The sequence below is a fragment of the Manacus candei genome, unplaced genomic scaffold (genome assembly GCF_025592945.1).
Source record: "Manacus candei isolate 608988 ecotype Guabito, Panama unplaced genomic scaffold, ASM2559294v1 h1tg000041l, whole genome shotgun sequence".
In the NCBI taxonomy this organism is placed as follows: Eukaryota; Metazoa; Chordata; class Aves; order Passeriformes; family Pipridae; genus Manacus; species Manacus candei.
Genome location: NW_026138089.1, coordinates 8432122 through 8454648, shown reverse-complemented (window position 1 = coordinate 8454648; position 22527 = coordinate 8432122). Strand labels below are relative to the sequence as shown.

Sequence of the window (22527 nt, the reverse complement as noted above, 5' to 3'; positions counted from 1 at the left end):
ATACTGGTAAGAGATATAATACAGCGAGACAGTAAAAGAATGCATATTAATTATGCTGGTAGAGACCTCAGTGTGGAAATGATACCTGAGTTATGTGCTGCTGTAGTTACTTCTACTGGAAATACTGAGACATTAAAATCTACATCCACTACATAGCTACTTCTAAAATCTATAAAAATTAAAAAATCAAAAAATCAAAAAACTCTGAGGCATCAGTCCCCCCTTTAGAGACTGAACAGAACTTAAAGATCTTGTCCAATCTCTACTACTTATACCTAGCATTATACCAAAGAGATGACCAATATCTACATCACTGGTGCATGCAATGAGCTATTATACAAACACTAACTATGTACATCAGTGATATAAACAGTTGTTTTATCCATGTCCAGTTTGGTAACCATGAAGTAAGTTTGTGGAGAATGTCTCCCAAACCCAGTGAGACATCTTTGAGAGTTACCTGATGTAGAATTTTGGTTTGCTTCCGAATTGCAGCCAAATCTTTATTAATTCTTCCACTTTGGTCTATGTAAGAACAGCAACTGGTGTTGATGACCTTACACACGCCTCCTTGTGAGGCTAGCAAAAAGTTGAGAGCCATTTGGTTTTGTAGTACAATACGAGACAAACTGTGGGCTTCCACTTGTAAAGCTACGATTGCATCTGAAGCCTGATTTTGAATTTGTTCAATAACAATTGCCTTTTCCAATTCACTTACTCCTAAAGATGGGATCAAGGCCCTAACTATGCTGTGAAAAAGCGTGGGACATTCAACAATGTGAAGGTCAACTACTTTGTAATCACTATGACCAATCCCCTCTTGCCCATGAACCCCTATCTGTTTACAAACAACAAATCTCAGTGGCCACATTTCATATCTCCACCAAGAAATTATCTTCAACATATTTCAGGAATGCTTGTCTCCATCATATCATAGGGTATTGATATCTGGGAAGTTAAAATCACCCATAAGGACAAGGGCAATTCATTCAGATATATTGACTAATTATTTATAGAATATTTCATCAGTGTTGTGGTCCTAGATGTGTGGTTGATAGCAGAGTCCCACAACATCCATCTTCATCCTTACCCAAAGACTCTCAACCATGTCATCGCCAAAAGCAGGCACCATACAATTCAACCCCTTCCTTATATACAGAGCCATCACCTGCCTTGTGTGCCCTGCCAATACTTCCTGAGGAGCCTATAACACAGTAACACAATGAATTAACAGTATTATTTTATTTGGTAAAGAAATTTCTTAAATATAAGATAATTTAACCTATATTACTTTGCAATTAAGTTGTTAACCCCCAACTCTAACCACATAATTTTACCAAAACTACTGCCCAAAAAGTATACAATACAGTTAATGCATAATATCAATTCAGTTGCTTTATAGATCAGATCTGTGTTCTAAATAAAATGCTGAATCATTTGCCTTTTCTTTGCACAAGTACTATAAATACAGCTTCAAAATTACTTGTGCCAAGAGATTGCTTCTGCTTCTATTCTAATCTTTCAAAACTCTTTTTTTTGGAGATCGTACCCTGCACAGGCCAAATGGGGAAGAATGTAGGCATTGACTCTCATGTCAACCTTGTTCATGAATTGTGCTGCAGCTGTCTTGGACATACAGATGAACTGTTAGTCACACCAGACTGGCACACATCTTTATAACAAGGTGTCCTTCTTCTTTTTATGGTCTGACAGAAGGGATACAATGTTTAAATTTCCTTGGGAGTCTGAGTTAACATTTCATGAGCAGTTGAAGTTTGTATTTCTCAGATGGCTGTAAGTAAACCTACTCAACGCTATTTAACAGAATGAGATGGGAGAAAGAGCAGAAGGAAAATGGCAGAATTAAGCTTACTGTGTCTGCTACCTTTTGTGCACTTGAAATGCTTATGAAGAGTTATGAGTGAATTCCAGCAGCTCTGTGAAAACCGCATCCATTTTGACAGAATTAAAGCCGTGGAAACAGAGAATTGTGAGGTGTTTGGCGTTTAACGCTCTATGCTCCCCCCTCCATGCCTGGATTCTGGTCTGAAGATCAGCTGACAGTTCAGCCTGGTGGGAAACATTCTTCATTCAGCAGCATCATTTTGAAATGATGAAAAAAAGCCACATTGCATAGCATAAGTTAGAGGATTTAGCTCATATTTGTCTAGAAACCTTAATTTGCCTTGTTCTCCTGCCTTTGTGGAAGTATATGTTTTTGCCTTTCAGAGTACCTGACATTTGCAGCCTTTCTGGAACCTCTTGCCATAGACTCCAGGGGTTTTAAGTGTCAAATGTTCAGAGGCTGTTGCTGAAGCAGTGGACTGTTGGGAGTGAAATCTGAGCATGTTTTCACTGTACAAGTCTCTCTCTCAGTTGCTTGTCAGGCGTCTGCTGTCAATGCCAGTGCTGTAGTCTCTGGTGTGTTGAGTGATGCCCCACACAGCCCGGTGTGGAAGAGGATTGGGGAGGCAGATTCAGAGGAGCTCTTGAGTGGAGAAAAAGCCAGGTTAATAAACTAACTAAAAAAATATGAAAAAGAAAAAAAGGCAAGTGCAAAAAGCCATCACTCACTGCTTCCTGCCAGCAGAGCAACACCCAGCTGACATCTCTGTGACAGCTGGTTTAGATAAATCCCCATCCCTCCACTCTCCACCCCAATTTTATTGCTGGGCATGGACCATAATGGCTTGGGTTTTCCTTTTGGTCCACTGGGCTCTGGAAACTTGGCTGTGACCCCTCCCAGACTTTTGCCCACCCACAGCCTGCTCACCAGTGTGAGAAGGCCTTGAGCCTCTGCAAGTTCCCAAAACGGGCATAATGCTGGTGTATTATAAACACTGCTTTGGTCACCAGTCTAAAACACAGCACCATAGGGGCTGCTGTGGAGAGAATGGACTCCGTTCCAGCCAGACCCACTACAGTTGTTGTGTGTGACAAATGAGGTGTGATTGTGGACACTCATCCCTCTCTTCTCCAGGCCTGAGTTGTGCTGTATTTGTAAGAAAAGGTAGAAGATGGAAAAGGATAAAAGACCTTGCACAGAACACGTACATCACAGAGATTTGCTGCATTCCCTGCTCAAATTAGGAGTTTTACTCACACGCATATACATACACATAAAGGATCTCTAGCACAGGAGCTAGTGGGACTCATTGATAGAACTTTAAACTAGCTTGGAAAGGGGAAAGGGGAAAACCCAGGCTCATCAGTGATGAGTGATGGGATGGTGTGCCAAAATGTGAGAAAACCAGTACTAATGGCATGCCTCAATCTGTTTCATGAGGTATTGCCTACAATGTACCACACCTGAAATGTTTCTACACCAATGAACACAGCATGAGAAGCAAACAAGAGGAGCTTGAAGCTTTGGCCCAGTCCCAGAGATTTGACATCATTGACATAAGTGAAACCTGGTGGAATGGGTCCTGTGACTGGAGTGCCCTGTCGGATGGTTACAGGCCCTTCAGAGGGATAGGCAGAGCAGAAGAGGTGGACAATTGGCACCGCATGTAATGGAAGGATTAGAATATATGGAGCTCCTAGTTGACAATGGCACAGTTGAGAGCCTCTAGGTAAGAATCAAGGGGCTCCTCATACAGATTCCACTCAAGGCCCTTCAAGTGATATGGGAAGAGTTCAGTGATACTGCTTGCCACTGTAGGGAGAAAATTCATGTGTCCAAAGCTCAACTGGAGTTGAACCTCCCAGAAATGTGGCAGACAATAAAAAGAGGTTTTTCAAATATATTAATGGTAACAGTGTAGAAATATCAGGTAGTATAGAAATATCATTGGCCTGTCGCAGGATGAGGATGGTCACCTCACAAACAGGGACAGAAACAAGGCAGAGGCATTTAAAGCTTTCTTTACCTCTGTCTTCAAGACAGATGACGGACCAAGGGGGTCTCAGTGTCCTGAGCTGGAGGACCATGACTGTGAAAATGATCAACTCCTAGTCAGTCCTGAATTTTGTGGGACCCACTGCTCCAGCTGGATTCCTACAAATCTATGGGGCCTGACGAGATTCATCTCAGAATTCTCAAAGAGCTGAATGATGTTATCTCAAAACCTCTCTTGATAATTTTTGTGCAGTCTTGGGAATCTGGAGAGGTCCCAGCTGCCTGGAAGCTGGTGATTGTTCCAATTTTCAAGAAAGGCAAGGAGGACCCCAGAAACTACAGGCCTGTTAGTCTCACTTCAGTGCTCAGGGAAGTTATGGAGAAGATTGTTCTGGGAATTACTGAAAAAGACCTGAAAGACAATGCAGTCATTGGTCACAGCCAGCACAGCTTCATGAGAGGAAACTCCTGCTTATCCAACGTGATTTCCTTTTATGACAAGGTAACCCACCTAACTGATCAAGGGAAGCCAGTTGATGTGATCTTTTAGGATTTCAGTAAAGCTTTTGATACTGTCTGTCATGTATCCTGTACAAAATGTCCATTACACAGCTGGATAAACACATCATGTAGGGGGTGAGCAATTGGCTCATGGGTCAAGCACAGAGGGTAACAGTGAATGGGGGAACATTGGACTCATGACCTGTCACTAGTGGGGTTCCACAGGGCTCCATCTTGGGCCCTGTGCTCTTCAACATCTTCATAAATGACTTGGACAAAGGACTGGAAGGGATACTGAGCAAGTTTGCAGATGACATAAAACTGGGAGGAGCTGTTGACTCCCTCAAAGGCAGGGAGGCCCTGCAGAGAGACCTCAGCAAATTACAGGATTGGGCAATCATCAACCACATGAAGTTCAATAAGGGAAAGTGCTGGATTCTGCACCTGGGATGGGCCAACCCCATCTGTACAGACAGACTGGGGAATGAGATGATGGAAAGCAGTGCTGTGGAAAGGGATCTGAGGGTCCTGGTTGAAGGCAACTTGAATATGAACCAGCAGTGCCCTGGCAGCCAGGAGGGCCAAACATGTCCTGGCAGCATCAGGCAAAGCATGGCCAGCCAGTTGAGGGAGGGGATTGTTGCCCTCTGCTCTGCACTGGCACTTTGAATATTTTGTGCAGTTTTGGGCACCACAATATAGGAAAGATATTAGGCAATTTGAGAGTGTCCAAAGGAGGGTAACGAAGATGGTGAAAGGCCTTGAAGGGAAACCATATAAGGAGTGGCTGAGGTCACTTGGTCTGTTTGACCTGGAGAAGAGGAGTCTGAGGGGACACCTCATTGCGGTCTACAATTTCCTTGTGAGAGGGAGAGGAGAGGCAGGCCTCTTTTCTATATCTCTTCTGTGCTGTGACCAGTGTCAGAACCCAAAAGAATGGCCTGAAGTTGCATCAGGGGAGGTTTAGGTTGGATATTAGAAAAAGGTTCTTCACCCAGAGAGAGGGTGGTTGGACACTGGAACAGGCTCCCCAGGGAAGTAGTCACAGCACTAAGCTTGGCAGAGTTCAAGAAGTGTTTGGACAATACTCTCAGGCACATGGTGTGACTCTTGGAGTCACTGTGCAGGGCCAGTAATTGGACTCAACGATCCCTGTGGGTTCCTTCCAACTTGGTATATTCTATGATTCTATGTCTGTACCTATTTGCAGGGTCCATAGTGGGTGGCTTTGGCAGAATGCTGATGGTGCTAATTTGTAGTTACAACTAAAGCGTTTGTTGTGGCAGGATATTATGATTAGTATAGCACAGAAATTATTTTTAAAATGGCACAGGATTTCCACAAACCAAGTCAATGTAGTACAATCTATAAGTAGCGTAATATAGAATTTATAATACATCCTTGCTTGTGATTTCTAGTGATGTAAACCCCCTGCAGATCAAGTCAAATTTTGGTCCACAGTTTGCTGCATCAGTATCATAATTATGATCCAGACTCACAAAATATGTATATGCATCATTCATTTCATCCTCGGAGCATGCAAATGATGGTGGAATTGTCCCTGCCACTGGAGGGTGTTGGGTCCCACTGTCCAGCAGCAGCTCAGGTGCAAGTACCCCCATTATACCTTGCAACCAATTGAATCTCTAGACAGTGCTCCATGTGCTGCTCCACTTCTCCTCCCTCTTCTGGGGTGGCCTGGTAAACTATGGGCCTGGGACCCTCCAGGACAATAAGGAGGGGAGGAATTGACCTGGTGCCCAGGAACCTTGAGGCTGGGAGGGAGGGGAAAAAAATATCTGTATGGATTTTCTTCTGGGTTCACACACCTCCAGAGCCTGAGAATGAGGCTCAAGAGAATATGACCCACTCAGTTACAGGTGCTGCTTGCCTGATAAAATGTTGCTAGTTAACCACATGACCAGGGGGCAGAGTAGAGTGTACCAGTCACAATGGTACACATCAACTCTTCACTTCCAGAGTTACTTTTGAGGAAAAGTGGGAGTGAGGCATGTGCCACTGCCCCTCAGCTCTGAGGAGACCCTTGAGGCTTGCAGGGGTAGGGTCCAGAGAACAATGGTGTGAGGGTAAAGGGAAAATCTGCCCCTGTGGCTCTGAACAGGCTCCAGGGCAGCCTGGGAGGAAGGGCATGGGGAACGTGAGTGGAAGCCTGCACCACTGTAAGTGGCAGGCCTTTGTCCTCGGTTACACAAGTTAAAACACTTAGGACATTGTTTAATGGTGTATCTGCAACCATATCTACATATATATGTACACTACACAATATATATTCCTATAGCATACAGATATTTGCATATGTAAAACTATACATAGAGCTAGAAAGGAAATCAATTAATTTCAAGTGCAGTTCATGAACTTAGAATCAAAATAACCTCTATTGAGTAGTAGCCCTTACACATAGAAATGTCATCCACAGTTGTTTGAAAGGCAATATCAAGGCCTATGATAAATGAGAATATCATATTTCATGATCTTTAGAAGTCCATAAATTGATATTATTGTGTGTTTAATATGAGCTTCATTACAGTTGCTTGCTTGCTCATATGGAGCTGCTTTCCTGCTATGTGATTTGTTTTGGTCCAGCAGTGTCTGAGTTCCATGTTGTTCTGCAGACATTGTTCCAGTACTCCCTCACTGCCTTTGCCTGAGAAAAACCAGGAGGATTACCCAATTCATGGTAGAATTATCTACATGAAATTTTTCAAATCAGTGGTCCTGCAGGCTAGTAATTTCATCACTAAGAAGTAGGATTCCAACTACAAGTGCCAAAATTCCTCTGAACCGGCCAGTTTTATTGTTTGCCAGCAGTTCCTGCATTAGCATGCCCCACTGCTTCCAGCATTACTGCCTTGGCACTCCTCCCCCAGAGAAAAGCAGGGATGCCCTCTCTGGCTACTCTATCTTATCAGTCTCTTAGGAAGAAACAAACAGCAGAGGTGTAGCTGCATTGCTGACCCTGGAGAGCCTGGAAAAATAGCTCCATCTTATTTCAGGTGTTTCTGGATGCCTTCTGCCTCTCTTGAAGGTAACTGACTTTCAGTAAAAGTGGCAGGCACCTTTGCTTCCAGAACACAAGTTTAACCTGTTGTAAACAGCAGTCAGTCAGTCTTGGCACGGATGTAGCCTGGGGCAGCCTCAGCTTTCAGAAATGGCCAAGTCTATTTCTGTGGTACAGGAGGCTCCCTCAGTGGTACCTCAGCACCCTGGGTGGTTTGGGTCTCCTCCCTCACCAGAGCTCTGAGTGCTCCTCTGCCCTTGTTTTTGGTCAATCTCCTCTACTGCTGTCTTCTCCTTATTGTTTTGGTTACTTTTAGTGTTTAGTACACATTTCTGCAACTAGTATCAGCAACAGCAATTTGAAGAGTCAACTTAGGTATTTCAAAAATTGAGTAACTTAACTAGTTTCCTTGAATAATTTCCTGGGTAAATTATACAATCTTACAGTGAATGTTGTATTAACCATGAATATGAGGGGTTGTATCCTCACTCTTTATATGAGGATTAGCACTTTAGAGAAAAGATTTTGCTGCAAGATTTTAGAACTTTAAGTAAATTATCCATCTTTGAGATGAACAGAGTAGAATCCTGATTCTGATAAATAAGCTAAAGCAACTTGCAGTTTTCATTTAGAATGCAAAGGGAAAAAAACGGAAATGGGAGTTCACTAATCTGATTACAAGCCAACTGACAAACAAATTTATACATAAAAGACTAAGGCACTTAAAGACACCTGCTTTATTTTAAATTGTATTCTTTGCTCAGTGAGGCAGCAGTATACATTTGCTGTTACTGGTAGGTCTTCCCCTAACACATGATGCAGTAGGAAGTACTTTTCTGCTTTCAGTTACTTTGTATTTCACAGGAGACTAAAGAGATTTTGCGCAACATCTGAGGAAAATCTGAACTTTTGAAATCAGCAAATCAGGCACTCCCTGTGCCTCTAAAAATCAAATTATAGTTCAGAAGTTCTTGACTTCTGAACTCCCCTGAATTTACCCTGCTTCCAACTTGTTGAGGGGAAATATTTTACTTCCCACATTTCTTAGGTAAAAAAAGCCAAAACAAACCAAAAAACAACGAAGTACTCTGCATTTCCATTAGCATTCAGCTAAAGCTACAGTTTCATTTTGCATAGAATTGAAACCCCTTGAGTTCTTCATTGGATGACAATAAGTTCCTAATATAAAAAAATAATCAGGATTATTCCAAATGAAAATGCTAAGTGTTGGTACAGCTATTAAAATTTCCACAGTTTTTAGGCATAAACTGTGAGAAAGATCTCTGAAATCATTGAGCACCTATCAAAAATTCCAGCATTGGGTGACTGGACACTGTGATTTAGAAAACCTACTTGCAACCAAAGCAAGTGGACATTAAGCATCTCATATTCCAGTGTCACGTACCAGGTATGTGGTTGGATGCTTGAAGAAATAAGCATTCTCAATCCAGCTTGTGTGCACTCTCCCATGCAGTTTTCGTCTTTTTGTATTCAGTTTTCTATGCCCTTACCATTACCCTTTTTCTCTTGGTTTTGGTTCCCTTCCATATGTCCCATTAACTTAATAGACATTTCTTTCATAAAGTAATCAGTTTAAGAGATTTGTCTGCTTATATTAGCATGCAAGTGATTCTTAGTAAGATCTGGGTCCTTGAAGCTATTAGCTACAGAAATAAACCCCAAATAATTATTATAAAAATTACTAGGCTTTCATACCAATTAACAATTTTTGTTTCCCTTCATGCAGCTTACAGTAAATATGGAAAAGAAAAAAAGGAACTTGAGCTTCTGCAAATATTTGTTGCTCACATGAATGTTACCCTTACACAATGCATATCTCCTAGCTGATTAATCTCATGGTCTCTCTTTAAATATTTCATAGTTGCCCTCCTTTGGTGTTCAGATGAAGAGAAAGAAGACACTGGGTATACTACTGTTGCCTTGAGTGAGTTATGTCATATTGTACTCTCCTCTACACCTCAGCTGAACCAGTGGGAACAATTTTTATGCTGTTTTCCTCTGCTCCAGTTTACAGTCTCTTCCAGCATCAAATCTGCCAGACCTGGAAGCACACAGAAAATGGTATGTTAAACTTTCATTTTAAATTTGCTCTTAGACATCTTTTACTGGAACTGTTGTGGAAAACTTTCAAGAACATTTTCTGCTTTTCTGTTTCCTAAATGTTCAATTTTGCTATTGTGGTTAGAAGCTGCAGTGCATTATGACAGGAAAGGAAAGCATTTACTTGCTTTCATACTAACTGGCTATCATTTATGCATGCTACTGTACTTCAGAAAGAGTATAATATCATATTTACTGTTTTCTGTAACTTTTGAGGTGTTACTCTAGCCTTTAGCCCTGTCAACTCTTTACATACATACAAAACCCCTGCAGAAAATCTTTCTTCAGAAACACCTAGTTGTACTGTTGCTGAACATTTGAAGAACACTCTAAATCATTAAGGGTTTTTGCACATGCCCATTAGGATCAGTAGATTACTGCTTTTTGAACTTCTTATGAATCCAAATGTAGATCACAGAGAAAAGAACAGTTCACATGCAGACTCCAGCTGTACTTTTAAACAAGCTTCTCGTTGCAAAGATGTTGCTTGTTTCTCCTATTTAAAAGTCTTTTTATTTGTTCTGGTACTTAAACAGCTCCTAAATGTTACACATGCAAATAGTCAGATATTAGGAAAGAGAAGAATATACAAAGCAATGAAGCACAAAGATGATAGGAGTTAGGCTGGCTCTGCAACAACACTTAGGTTCCTAATAATACTGTAATATGTGAGAGTTCAAAATCTGAGCATTGTAACTGCTCCAAAGGTCTTCTTTGACTTCTTAAGAAACCTAGAAGCATATTTATGAAGACTTTTAAGGCCCACATTCATTGCACCTGATTTCAGGCACCTAAATCAGCAGTGTGAGTCTCTGGTGTGTAGTCAGTCAGAGCTTCTTCCATCTCCATAGCCCAGCAGCACCTACAGAGGGGCTCCTGTCCCTGTGTGTCTCTCTCTCTCTCTCTCTCTCTCTCTCTCTCTCTCTCTCTCTCTCTCTCTCTCTCTCTCTCTCTCTCTCTCTCTCTCTCTCTCTCTCTCTCTCTCTCTCTCTCTCCCCTCTCCCACTCTCTCTTGAACGTCAGTGCAGCCCAGGTTGGTGGCAATGAATTGAGGAACTTGGGTAAGCACCTGAAATTAAGGGTCAGAGTGCAGTGGCTGCTTATGAGTTCATGTAGGAAGTTTGTGTTGTCAATCTGGACTGCAATCACCCCTTGCCCTTGTCCTGCTCTAGTGCTTGGATAGAATGGCTTAATGTGGTTTATCAGATCTTTAAAGGTTGAATCTAATTTACTTTTCCTTCTGTTGCATTAAGAGTGGAGCAATTCAGCAGACAGCTCATGCCCTTGCTCTTTCCAGCTGGTCTTCAGAGAGTAGAGGGGCTGGTGGAGGCTGGACTTGATTTCTGATTTTAGCCAATTTATCACTCTTAAGTCTGGTCATGTTCTCAGATGCAACAATAATGTAGGTTACACTACAGTCCTGGTCTCCTTTACAAACAGAGATTCACCAATAGTGAGGACTACCGATTCATCACTGTAAATCTGGTCGAGTTCAATAAGAACTTCATGAACACAGATTAACTAATAGTGCAGTTTATTGGAGCAAGAGGTTATAGATTCTTTCATATTTCCCCAATAAATTCACTAGATCTGCAAAACATGAGTGTACAGTGTTATGTGTAAGTGCTCCTGGGAATACTCCAATGCAGTCAGAGGTGGAAATCTTACCACAGAAATCTTCCGTATTTTGGGGAAGAGAGAGAAGCAAACCCATTGACTTTTTGCAATATGGTCGTATTCTCATCCTCTGTCAATGAGGATTTCAAATCCAGTTTAACCAATTTAAGCCAATTTATAATTTTGGGAGAAGTGGAGGTGAGACTGTGGTCAAATGTTTTGTTACTGCCTTCATAAATGAGGGACAGGGAGCAGCCACTTTATATGTAAATGAAGGATATTGAGAGTAAAAAAGAGAGAGATTACAAAGACTGTGAGTCTTGCACAAGAGTAGAACAGAATCATGACACCTTAGCATCACTTCCTCTTCTACTTCTTGACTGAAGGTAAAAGGATCATCCAGTGTCTGCCTGATAATCACCCATTCAGCATGCCATCATGCCCATGGTAATCCCTTAGCCACATATCTCATTGCATATCTCATGGAAATCCCTTCACAACATACCTCAAGGCTATAATGGAAATCCCTTCACCACATATCTCATGGCATATCTCATGGCTGCAGGCCTCATTTGTATACCTTCCTTCTTTTAGAGTTAGAAAGACTCCTGGAGTTTGACATGCAGTGACTGTCAGTATTTCCCTCAGTGACTGCAGGTTCTGTGCCCATGGTTGGTGACGACTGGCACTTCATGCTCTGCTGTGTTGTGCATCAGCAGCTGCCCAGTTAATGGCACCTATATGATGGAACAACATGTCCTGCAGTGCAGAGTCTCTGCAGTTTCCCTACCACCTCTCTACCATGCTCCATGGGAACCTGCCTTGGACAATGGTCCTGGCCCTGGGGTCCATTGGTCTGCTAAAGCAAGAGGTGGAGAGAGGTAGGTGCTGGAACATCATCTGGTTAGGATAGGCTTTGGTTAGGATAGGCTCTCTCTGCCTTTTCTTTAGTCTCATACCATCTTTTACAGCCATAATGTGGTATATCTCCTGGGAAAAAAAGGGAAGGAAGGTGCGCAAAATATTTGCAAGACTCTATAAAGATTTTTCTTTGGCAATGACTCTTGTCATTTGAATAAAGACCTTCAGTTTTCCACGTAATGAATAGCAACGGTAGAGCCCTCCCTTCTCCCTTTCACATCCCTGACTGCATTAGTGGAGAAAAGAGAATTTAAAAAAAAGATCTAGGGAGCTGGGAGGAAATGAATGCTTATTATCTTTTCCAAATTTGCTCCCCACATACTGTGATTATTCTTATGCATCATTTTCATCCAAAGACTTTTCTACATCAGGAAATCAGAAAAGTTAATCCTCCTCTCAAGGGGATTGGTTAGACTGAGCTGAAAATGCTGGTAAACTCTCTTACGCAGTGGCATCCGTCTGGGTGAGAGTCCAATGTGAATTCCACGATGAATAACCAAATGATAGTTAGTTTGACTCATAACAAACAACATCACATGACTTGGAGATAATTAAATGTAAATTCACAGGCACTGTCTGGTTAGTCCGGGTTAACCTTCCCTGAGATATTGCATGAATGATTCTTGTGACTACCAGACACAGTATTAAGCTACTTTGCCTTTTCTTAGAGGATCTGCTGAAAGCAAGGTGACACTGCAGCACTGGCAGTGAGTGGGAAAGGAAATTGCGGTAGAGGAAAGGCTGGAGTGTAGTACTATATTAGCTTACACTGAATTCAAGATCTGCAGTGGACTTCTACATTTTTTCTTCTGAGGCTCTGAATCCCCAAAGTGATGCCATTAGGCTGTGGACTCTAGATAGCAGAAGTGCAGTGCTGTGTGAGACTTGATCTGCCTTCTCACACATCTGCTGCCTTGCAGGTCACTAGAGCACTCTTCCAGGTACATGGATGCAGAGGGAGGTTTAACATAGTTCTATAAGGTAACACAAAAGCACAAGGTTGTCTAGGAGACACTGTGGTCGAAGTAAACAGAGCATACAACAGGAAGGCTCGCTTCACTTCAAGTCTGTGTCACCTGCAAGGCATGTCTTTGTAGCACTCAACAGGATTTACACAGACTGCTTGAGCAGGTCTCTGTATATTCTTGTGCCCCAGCTAAAGAGAAAAAAACATTTCCTTGTATCTTGGACATTTTACCTAATCATCCAATTTTCTGCTGCTTACCTGGGTTTTAACATTTAATCAATATTATCCAGACAAATCCTGCTTATTTAAGAGCCCTCTATGTGTTGTGCATCTCCAAGCCTTCAACACTGAGTTTTCAAGGGAGAAATGGCCAGCACCCGACGCCAGCAGTTAAGATGTTGGGCAGTGCAGCAAAATGGTCACAGCCTCTCTGCCTGTGTCACACAAGCCAAGGCTGGCAGCTTGCCAGCCAGGGTTTCTTTGACACCGACCACTGCTGAGGAAGTAAGGGGTAAGCTGTGACATATTAAAAGCTTATTGTCCTTCCCATAATACACGTAAATCTATAAAGCAGGCAAGAGCACAAAGACTTGACAGACACAGAGAATGTTTTGAAAGTTTCTTTAAATGCCTGTGGGATTTTGGCTCTGGGTATTTAATGCTTATGAGTCTTACATGGAACATGCTCAATTTTAACCTGTCTTTGATTTTCATTTTCACACTTCACATTGCTACAGCGTTTTCTCAGCCCCCTGTCCTTATTGAAGAGTGAAAATGCAAGGTGGTATTAAACCTTATGGAAATAAAGCCATAGACTGGCTTAGGTCAACTCTCCACCTGTGCTGATGCTTCAGTAAGTTTGAAAGTCTACACGAGTTTTTAAGGGACTGTAGATTTTATCTATCATACACTATGAAACAGTAACTTTGCTCATCTACTCCAGTATGCAATGGCAATCTGCTGGAAGTTTAACACCTCCTGTTTCCCCTGAAAAGAAAAGAACATTCACAGAGATGTAAATTTCAATCACCTGTGTTGCCACTTTTTCAGTAGATTTTTTTACCAATTCCTTATTTAGAGAGTGATATTTATATTAACGCTGCAATACATCCTGATAATAAAGTAAGGAATACCAATAAAATACCAACAAAACTTATAATCCTACCTGCACATTTAGAAGTTTAGACCTATTTGGTCTGCCCCAGTGTGTGGGTGAAATGTTTAATTACCTTAAAATAATACCTGTGTTTCCTTATTTTTAGGTACCTCATGTAAAGATGTCAAACGCTTTGCTATTTGTCTTGCTCTTCCTGTTTCCGATGCTGCTGTCTGGAGCTTGGTTTCCCAAAACTTTGCCCTGTGATGTTAAATCTTCAGAAGGTACAGTGACAGTGGACTGCACCTACCGGCGTCTCACACAAGTCCCCAGAGGGATCCCTGAAAACGTTACCAACCTCACCCTGAGTATTAACCATATTCCCCATATCTATCCAACATCCTTTGCTCAACTTAAAAACCTCATGGAGATTGACTTCAGATGCAACTGTGTGCCTGTCAGACTGGGGCCCAAAAATCTTATCTGCAACAGAGGACTGGAGATTGAGAATGGCAGTTTTGCTGCCCTGACAAGACTGAAGTCACTGTATTTGGATGCAAACCAGCTGTTGGAAATACCCCGAGGTCTTCCTGCTACTTTAACCCTGCTGAGCCTGGAAGCAAATACTATCTTTTCTATCCAAAAAGCCAACTTGTCAGAGCTAGGAAACATAGAGGTATTGTATCTGGGACAGAACTGCTACTACCGCAATCCATGCAATGTTTCATTTGAGATTGAGGAAACAGCCTTTCTGGAGCTGAAAAAATTAACAATACTATCCCTGAAGTCCAACAACTTAACACATATTCCACTCAATTTGTCGTCTACTTTGAAGGAACTGTATATTTACAATAACAGGATTCAAGTGATTCAAGAGCAGGATTTAAGTGCCCTTCCCAACCTCGAAATTCTCGATCTAAGTGGCAACTGCCCACGTTGCTATGATGCCCCATATCCTTGCATTCCCTGCACCAGGGGCTCGATTCAGATACATTCAAAGGCTTTTGATTCCTTGAAAAATTTAAGAATTTTGCGACTTCACAGTAACTCTCTTCAGAGCATACCCAGCAGTTGGTTTAAAAACATCAAGAACCTCAAAGAACTTGACCTCTCCCAAAATTTCCTCATGAAGGAGATTGGAGATGCTCAGTTTTTGAAGTTGGTTCCCAGCCTGGTGGAGCTTGATCTGTCCTTTAATTTTGAACTCAAGTTGTATTCTCCCTTCTTGAAACTGTCTGAGACATTTTCTTCCCTCTCTAACCTGGAAACCTTGAGGCTCAAGGGTTATGTCTTTAAAGAACTGAGAGAGGAGGATCTACGCCCACTGCTCAGTCTTAGGAATCTCACCATCTTGGATCTTGGGACTAATTTTATTAAAGTTGCAAACCTGACAGTGTTCGAAGAATTCCCAGCTCTTAAGTTCATAGATCTCTCGGTGAATAAAATTTCTCCTTCTTCAGGGGAAAGCAACTCCAATGGATTCTGCTCTAATCTTGGGTTTTCAGTAGAGCAGTACAACAGGCAAGTACTACAAGAGATGCATTATTTTAGGTATGATGTGTATGAGCGAAGTTGCCGTTCCAAAGATAAAGAAGCTGCTTCCTACCAATCTTCAGTTAAGGAAGATTGCCTGCAATTTGGAAAAACTCTGGATTTGAGCAGAAATAATGTATTTTTTATTAACCCCTCAGACTTCCAGGGACTTAGCTCCCTTACCTGTCTCAACTTGTCAGATAATGCAATAAGTCAAACTTTAAATGGAAGTGAATTCTCCTCCTTGTCTGGATTGAAATATCTGGATTTTTCTAACAACAGGGTTGATTTGCTATACCAAACTGCTTTCAAAGAGCTAGAACACTTAGAAATTCTTGACCTGAGCAATAATCAACATTATTTTCTGGCAGAAGGTATTACTGAAGAGCTCAGTTTTATAAAAAGTTTGACACATCTGAGAAAGCTGATGATGAACGATAATGACATTTCTACCACCATTAACACAGGAATGGAAAGTCAGTCTCTTCAAATTTTAGAATTTAGAGGAAATCGTTTAGATGTTTTATGGATGGATGGCAATGCTAGATACTTATCCTTCTTCAAGAATCTGACCAGCCTGGAAGAACTGGATATTTCCTTCAACTCACTCAGTTTTTTGCCTCCCACTGTTTTTGAAGCAATGCCTCCCAAACTCAAGCTCCTCAACTTAACCAATAATCGATTGAAGAGTTTCAACTGGGAAAACCTCCACTACCTGAAGAAACTAGTAACTCTGGACCTGAGCAATAACCTTCTGACCACTGTTCCCCGAGAACTGTCCAATTGCTCCTCATCACTGCAAGAACTGATGCTTCGAAACAATCGTATTCAGCAGCTAACCAAACATTTTCTCAGAGGTGCTTTTAAACTGAGGTATTTGGACCTCAGCTCAAACAAGATTGAAGTAATTAAGAAATCTAGCTTCCCTGAAAATGTCATCAACAACCTGAAGATGCTGCTTTTGCATGGCAACCCTTTCAGGTGCAACTGCGAGGCCGTGTGGTTTGTCTGGTGGATCAATCAGACTCAGGTGACTATTCCTCTTCTGGCCTCAGACGTGATCTGTGCTGGCCCAGGGGCACATAAGGGCAGGAGCGTGGTTTTCTTGGATCTGTATACCTGTGAGCTGGACACCTCATATTTGATCCTGTACGCTCTATCAGCTTCAACCGTCCTCAGCTTTATGGTGCTTGCGGTGACGAGCCATCTGTACTTCTGGGATGTGTGGTATAGTTACCATTACTGCACCGCCAAGCTGAAGGGCTATCGGCGTTTATCTTTACCAGATGCCTGTTACGATGCTTTTATTGCCTATGACAACGAAGATCCAGCTGTGAATGATTGGGTGATGGAAGAACTGGTTAGAAGGCTGGAAGACCGAAAAGCCAGGCAGTTCAATTTATGCCTGGAAGCAAGGGACTGGCTCCCGGGACATCCGGTCTTTGACAACCTTTCCCAGAGCATTCAGCTGAGCAAAAAGACTGTGTTTGTGCTGACCAATAAGTATATTAAAAGTGGCAGTTTCAGAACAACCTTTTACATGGCCCACCAGCGGCTTCTAGATGAAAAACTGGATGTCATTATCTTGATATTTCTTGAGAAGGTTTTGCAGAAGTCGCGCTATGTCCGTCTGAGGAAGAGGCTGTGCCGAAATTCTGTCCTGGAATGGCCAACTAACCCTCAGTCTCAGCCCTTCTTCTGGCAGTGCCTGAAAAATGCCATAGCTACAAACAATTTGCTGGCTTATAACAAGCTTCTCCAAGAAACTGTTTAGCTCTGCTCTCCCTTTATATATCATTATGATGCAGAGTTAGCAAAAGATCCTCAACTTCATTTGCCAAAATTGTGGAACCATAGAAGATAAATCTAATTTTGATATTAAGTCCCGAAATGGAATGCACATTTAATTCCAAGGCTGAAAATTCACTTGTTGTGCTATGACAAGTTTGAAGAGAAACTGTTGCCAGAGCAGATGTTTAGCTGACATGTGCCTCGGTTGGCACTGACTGCTGCACAGGAAGAGGAGATGCCAAAATGGGAAGGTGTGAGGTTCAGAAGGTCTTGCAGTCTTCTGCGTGAAAGTAACAAGGGGGAGGAGAACAGCAGAGAGGCAGAGGGTCAGGCACAAGGCAGATAGAGAAACTCAAGTAAATCAAGGTGGAAGTGAGAAGAAACAAGGAAAGGAAGGTAAAAAGATACAAGAGAAAATGGAAAAGGTGGGGGAAAATGCAGCTAAAGTAGGGCATGCTAGAAGTTAAAGAATATGTACCGCTAATTTGCAAGTCACCTTTTCACTTTGCCTTTCACCTACCTCTTGGGCTGTTGGCTGAGCTGGCTCCTTCCTGAAGACTCAGGGCTCCTCTCCAGTGTTGTAATGTCAGTTTTAGGAGCTTGGCTTCTCCATTTCCACCCAAGTCCTATGTTACAACCCCTTCTGTATCAACTGGGATGGTGTTAGCTGGTCCAGCCAGGGCTGGGGCCTGAAGACTTGCTAAAGTGACTGAGTCACCTCCACCTGCCCAGACTTTCTCCAGAAGAAAACATGATCAAAATCTGGAAGTACAAAGCGTGTAAGACCAAGTCATACAAGGAAAGTATATATCCCGCTGTTTCTTTAGATGTGCTGTGGTGCTCCAGAGCAGCCTCAAGCTCTCCTTCACCTTCTTGTTCCCCAGGCAAGCCCCTCTCCCACAGCAGCTGATAGGGCACCACTAAACACCTGAGATAGGAATGGGTCTGACTTTAGAGACATCCTGAAAAAGGGAAGAAACAATGCTCAGAAACATGAACACCTAGGCCTGTTCCCCACTCTGTTTCACAGAACACACTCATCAAACACTTGAGAGTATTTCAACTGAAGCCTTTTGAAATGGCAGCCTGAACTTCTGAGCGTGACATGGCAGGTTCTCTGCTTGTTGTGATGATGTCTGTTTTAGGAGGGCAGCAAATTCTCACCTTGCAAGGTGCTCCTGTCTGCATCAGTCTGGGTAGCTTCTCCTCTCTTGCTCAAAGTTCTTTTTCTTTTCTGGCAAGTAGTCTCTGTAATAACTCTGGCTGCAGGGGAACTGACATTCTTAATTACTTTAAACCTTTTTTTCACTTACCTGTTCTGACTGGTCCTTTCTTTAAATAGACTCTCTTTTATTTAATTGTAGGCAACCAGACAGACAAGAACACAAATTCAAACATAAACAGGAAAGCAAAACTTCATGTAATAATATTGCAGATAAGAAGGGTTTTTTTCTCTCAATTTGTCACATCATTTAGGAAGAAATTCTGTACAGAAAGGGTGATCAGGCATTGGAATGACCTGCCCAGGGAAGTGGTGGATTCTCCGTCTCTGGAGGTTTTTAAGATAAGACTGGATGTGGCACTTAGTGCCATGGTCTAGCAACCACGGTGGTAGTGGATCAAGGGTTGGACTTGATGATCTCGGAGGTTCCTTCCAACCCAGCTGATTCTATGATTCTATGATTCTATGATTTTTATTGGTTAAATACAGAAGTAGGAAATAGAGATGGATCTCATTAAAAAATTGGTAGTTTTATGGTTATATTTTAATAATGTGTATTTCTGATGGTTCTGTTTGAAAGCCTAAACAATCTGTACCTCTAAATATGATAACATGAACTATAATATGACTCTCTCCATAAGGTAATGCTTGAAACAGGAACCTCTGTTCCTCAGTTACTCATACACCATCTCCCTCTACCTCCCCACAACATCTATTTTGGAGCAGATCCTCTTTCACAGCCTCATTGATTAGGGAAGGAACACAAGGTCACTTAGCCTTTCTGAGGTTGAGGGAAGAAGTATTTTCTCCTCTTCCATTGAGAAGCACCCAAAGGATGGGTACGACATGAGTAGCAATGATTATATATTGGTACACATACTAAGGGACCCGATTAGAAAGGATATCCTCCTTGATTTGTTGCTTGTTAACAAGAGAGCCTCATGATTGAAGTGGTGGACATTTTGGACCATGGAGTAGTTTAATTTAAAATATCTGGTGACAGAAGGAAATTTGCCAACAAAACTCTGGATAAGAGGAGAGCAGAATTCAGGCTGCTAAGGGAACTGCTTTGCAAGGTCCCCTAGGAAAATGGCTTTGAAGATGCTGGGATTTATCACTGTGGTCACATTTTAAACACCATCTCTTAAGGGCACAGGAACATGCAATTCCAAAATGTTGGAAGTCATACTGGTGAGGCAGAAGGTCAGCTTGGCTGACCAGGGATATTTTTCTGGAGCTAAGGCAAAAAGAAGAAAGTGTATGACCAGTGGAAGCAAGGTTGGGTGACTTGGGAGGATGTTATGGTTTAACCCCAACTGGCAACTAAGCACCTTGCAATCACTCACTTCTTCCCAACACTCTTGGGATGGGAAGGAGAATCAAAAAAGAAAAGTAAACCTTTTTATTTGAGAAAAGAACAGTTTAATAATTGAAATGAAGTAAAATATAATATTGCAACAACAAGAACAATAATAATAATAAAAAGGGGAGAGAGAGAGAAAGAGATAAAACACAAGAATGACAAATGATGCACAATAGTTCCTTACCACTCACTGACTGAAGCAAAATCCATCTCCAAACCACAATGAGTTCCCCTTCCAGGTAGCTCCCCCAGTCTATATACTGGGCATGACATTCTGTGGTATGAAATATCCCTTTGGCCAGTTCAGATCAGCTGTCCCGGCTATGCTCCCTCACAGCTTCTTGTGCACCTTCTCTCTGGCAGAGCTTGGAGCTTGCTTGTCTGGTGGTGTAGCAGTGTCTGAATTACAAAACACTGAACAGTCCTGTGGTTTCTATATGTTAGAGATTCATGATGGTGTAGCTTGTGATCTGGTGTGAGGTAATTAGGAGGAGGAGGTTTTAAGGGGTCTCTGGAGGTCAGAGCAGGCTTGATTTCAACATATCAATAGCTTCTTTAGGCTCCTGTTCTGCAATAACGTTGGAATGCTATGCAGCAAACATGATATCCTGTAAAGAAACTTTATAACAGCATCTTTAAAAAAAATTAACTCAGTGAAGATCGGGAGCCCTTGGTCTGTAGTAGATCACACTGTAGGTCAGTAGCTCCTCCAGACAACCTGCTGTTTGTCTTGTGAATAATCCCTGCCTTTTCAGTTTCTCAATCTTGTTCTGAAAGTATCTGCCTACCGAACTCAGCTCTATGACAGGCTGTTCATTTGAAAAAAATCAACTGTAGGCCAAATGTCTCCATGTACTCTGAAGAAGATATTCAGATCATTTAGGTTATCAGTTGCCTCAGGAGGAGCTCAACTTCACTGAATGTATATGGAAGTTAGCCTCGTAATTTGGGAAGACTAATTGTGTGTCTAAATGCAAAAGACATACACACTAATCCATCACTATCTTCAGGACTATAAATTATAAAAATAAAGCACAGAGAAGTCAAACCATTTCTAGTATATCCATCTACTTCTGCTGCAACTGAAAAGCGAATCTGGATATCCAACTTCCAAAAGCAACCTGCATGCATTCCTTAGTTAATGAGCACTTAGAGATTATTATACATGGGATTATTTAATCAGAAAAATAGCCAAAATTGAGAATCAAACGTATACCTGGTGAGAAATTCTATATTTGGCTGTGAAAAGTATGAGACAGTAGGAAGCCCTGCTAAGTTCTGTAAACTGTGGTGGTTGGGGTTTTTTTGCTTTTGTGGGAGAGTATCTTTGTTCAAAGAAGTGTACCAGAATAGCCACTGATCAAAATCCATGGCCTTATCTGTCTTTATTTTCTTTCCTTTATTGTTTCTAAGACAGAATGTTAAGGGCAAAATTTTGAGCAATAGCGTCTCTGAGTAACTTGAGCTTTTTTTTTAAAGAGAAACTGCCACAAAATAAAAACTGTTTTTGCTGATGCAAATTCAGAAACATTTGAGGAAAAAAAGTTTCAATTTTTTTCTAGCAATAGCATTATTGAAGGACTGGCAATAGATTTACATAATTATGGAAAAGCTGGCAAGCCATACAACGGAAGGTTTCAGCTTTTGGTTTCTAAATATTTTTCTGATTATTTTCTTTTATTTTACAAGCTAAGTTCTAGTTTCGCTGTCTTAGCTGTTTGGTTTATCTATGTTATACACCCCATAGTAATATCTGCAACTATGACATCATATATGTTATCAATATTTTAGTAAGATTCCACAAGAGTGAGACATTCTGGAAGTATGCGTTGCTTAAAAACACATATACCCAGTCTTGTGTTTTCCTACCGACAAAGTAATTTTCAATTAAAGAGCAAAACTCTCAATGAATCCTTCTTTGTGAATATGCCTTCTTTTCCTGCTCTATTTTTTTATGCTTTTGCTTTGCTAATTGAAGGAATAATTGAAATCTGATATTTAACTGATATCCTGCAGTGACAAATTACTTTTAGTGTAGAACAACAAAGTAAAATTTACTGAAACAATGAACAAGAGAGGTTTTAGCTTATATTCTCGTTTTCTTGTTTGCAAAAGATTCTTTCCCATAATTTATCCTGAATATTTGAGATCCACAAGTCTATATAGAATAATTACACTCATACAAGGCTATGGTCTTTTGCAGTGCACCTGAATGCTGCATTCTGTTAATAATAAAATTTCTTTACATAATTACTTTGGTCTAAGATTCATTTTTACTTCTAGTATTAATTTAGAAGAAACTCAGTAACTAAGTTGTGCTCTTGTTTATTTATCCTGAACTTCTATTTGTGATGTAAAAGCAAGAAGCTCCAAAACAAGAATTGCATTGACCCTTGCTCCTTTGGAAAAACAAGTCTCAAAATCTTTCCATAATTCCCTGTGGTTTCTCACCTTGCATGTTCCCCTCAGAAGTTCCACACCTCACTGTGACAGATTGTGTTTTAATGTCCTAAACCCCACCTCATGCAACAGTGG

At 41.4% G+C, this 22527-nt stretch overlaps 1 protein-coding gene across 2 annotated transcripts in view; it reads left to right on the top strand.

The window, feature by feature from the left end:
• The window catches only part of TLR7 (toll like receptor 7), a 39837-nt gene extending 17633 nt beyond the window's left edge, over positions 1 to 22204 (top strand). The window contains exons 1-2 of one of the 2 annotated variants that reach the window (XM_051794919.1): positions 9361 to 9443; positions 14250 to 22204. In XM_051794919.1, the coding sequence (XP_051650879.1) occupies positions 9441 to 9443; positions 14250 to 17390 (3144 nt within the window). In that variant the 5' untranslated portion in view covers positions 9361 to 9440 and the 3' untranslated portion in view covers positions 17391 to 22204. Of the gene's footprint in view, positions 1 to 9360; positions 9444 to 14249 lie in introns of those variants that run through there. The other variant, XM_051794917.1, reaches the window with a different exon arrangement.
• Positions 22205 to 22527: the final 323 nt, after the last annotated feature.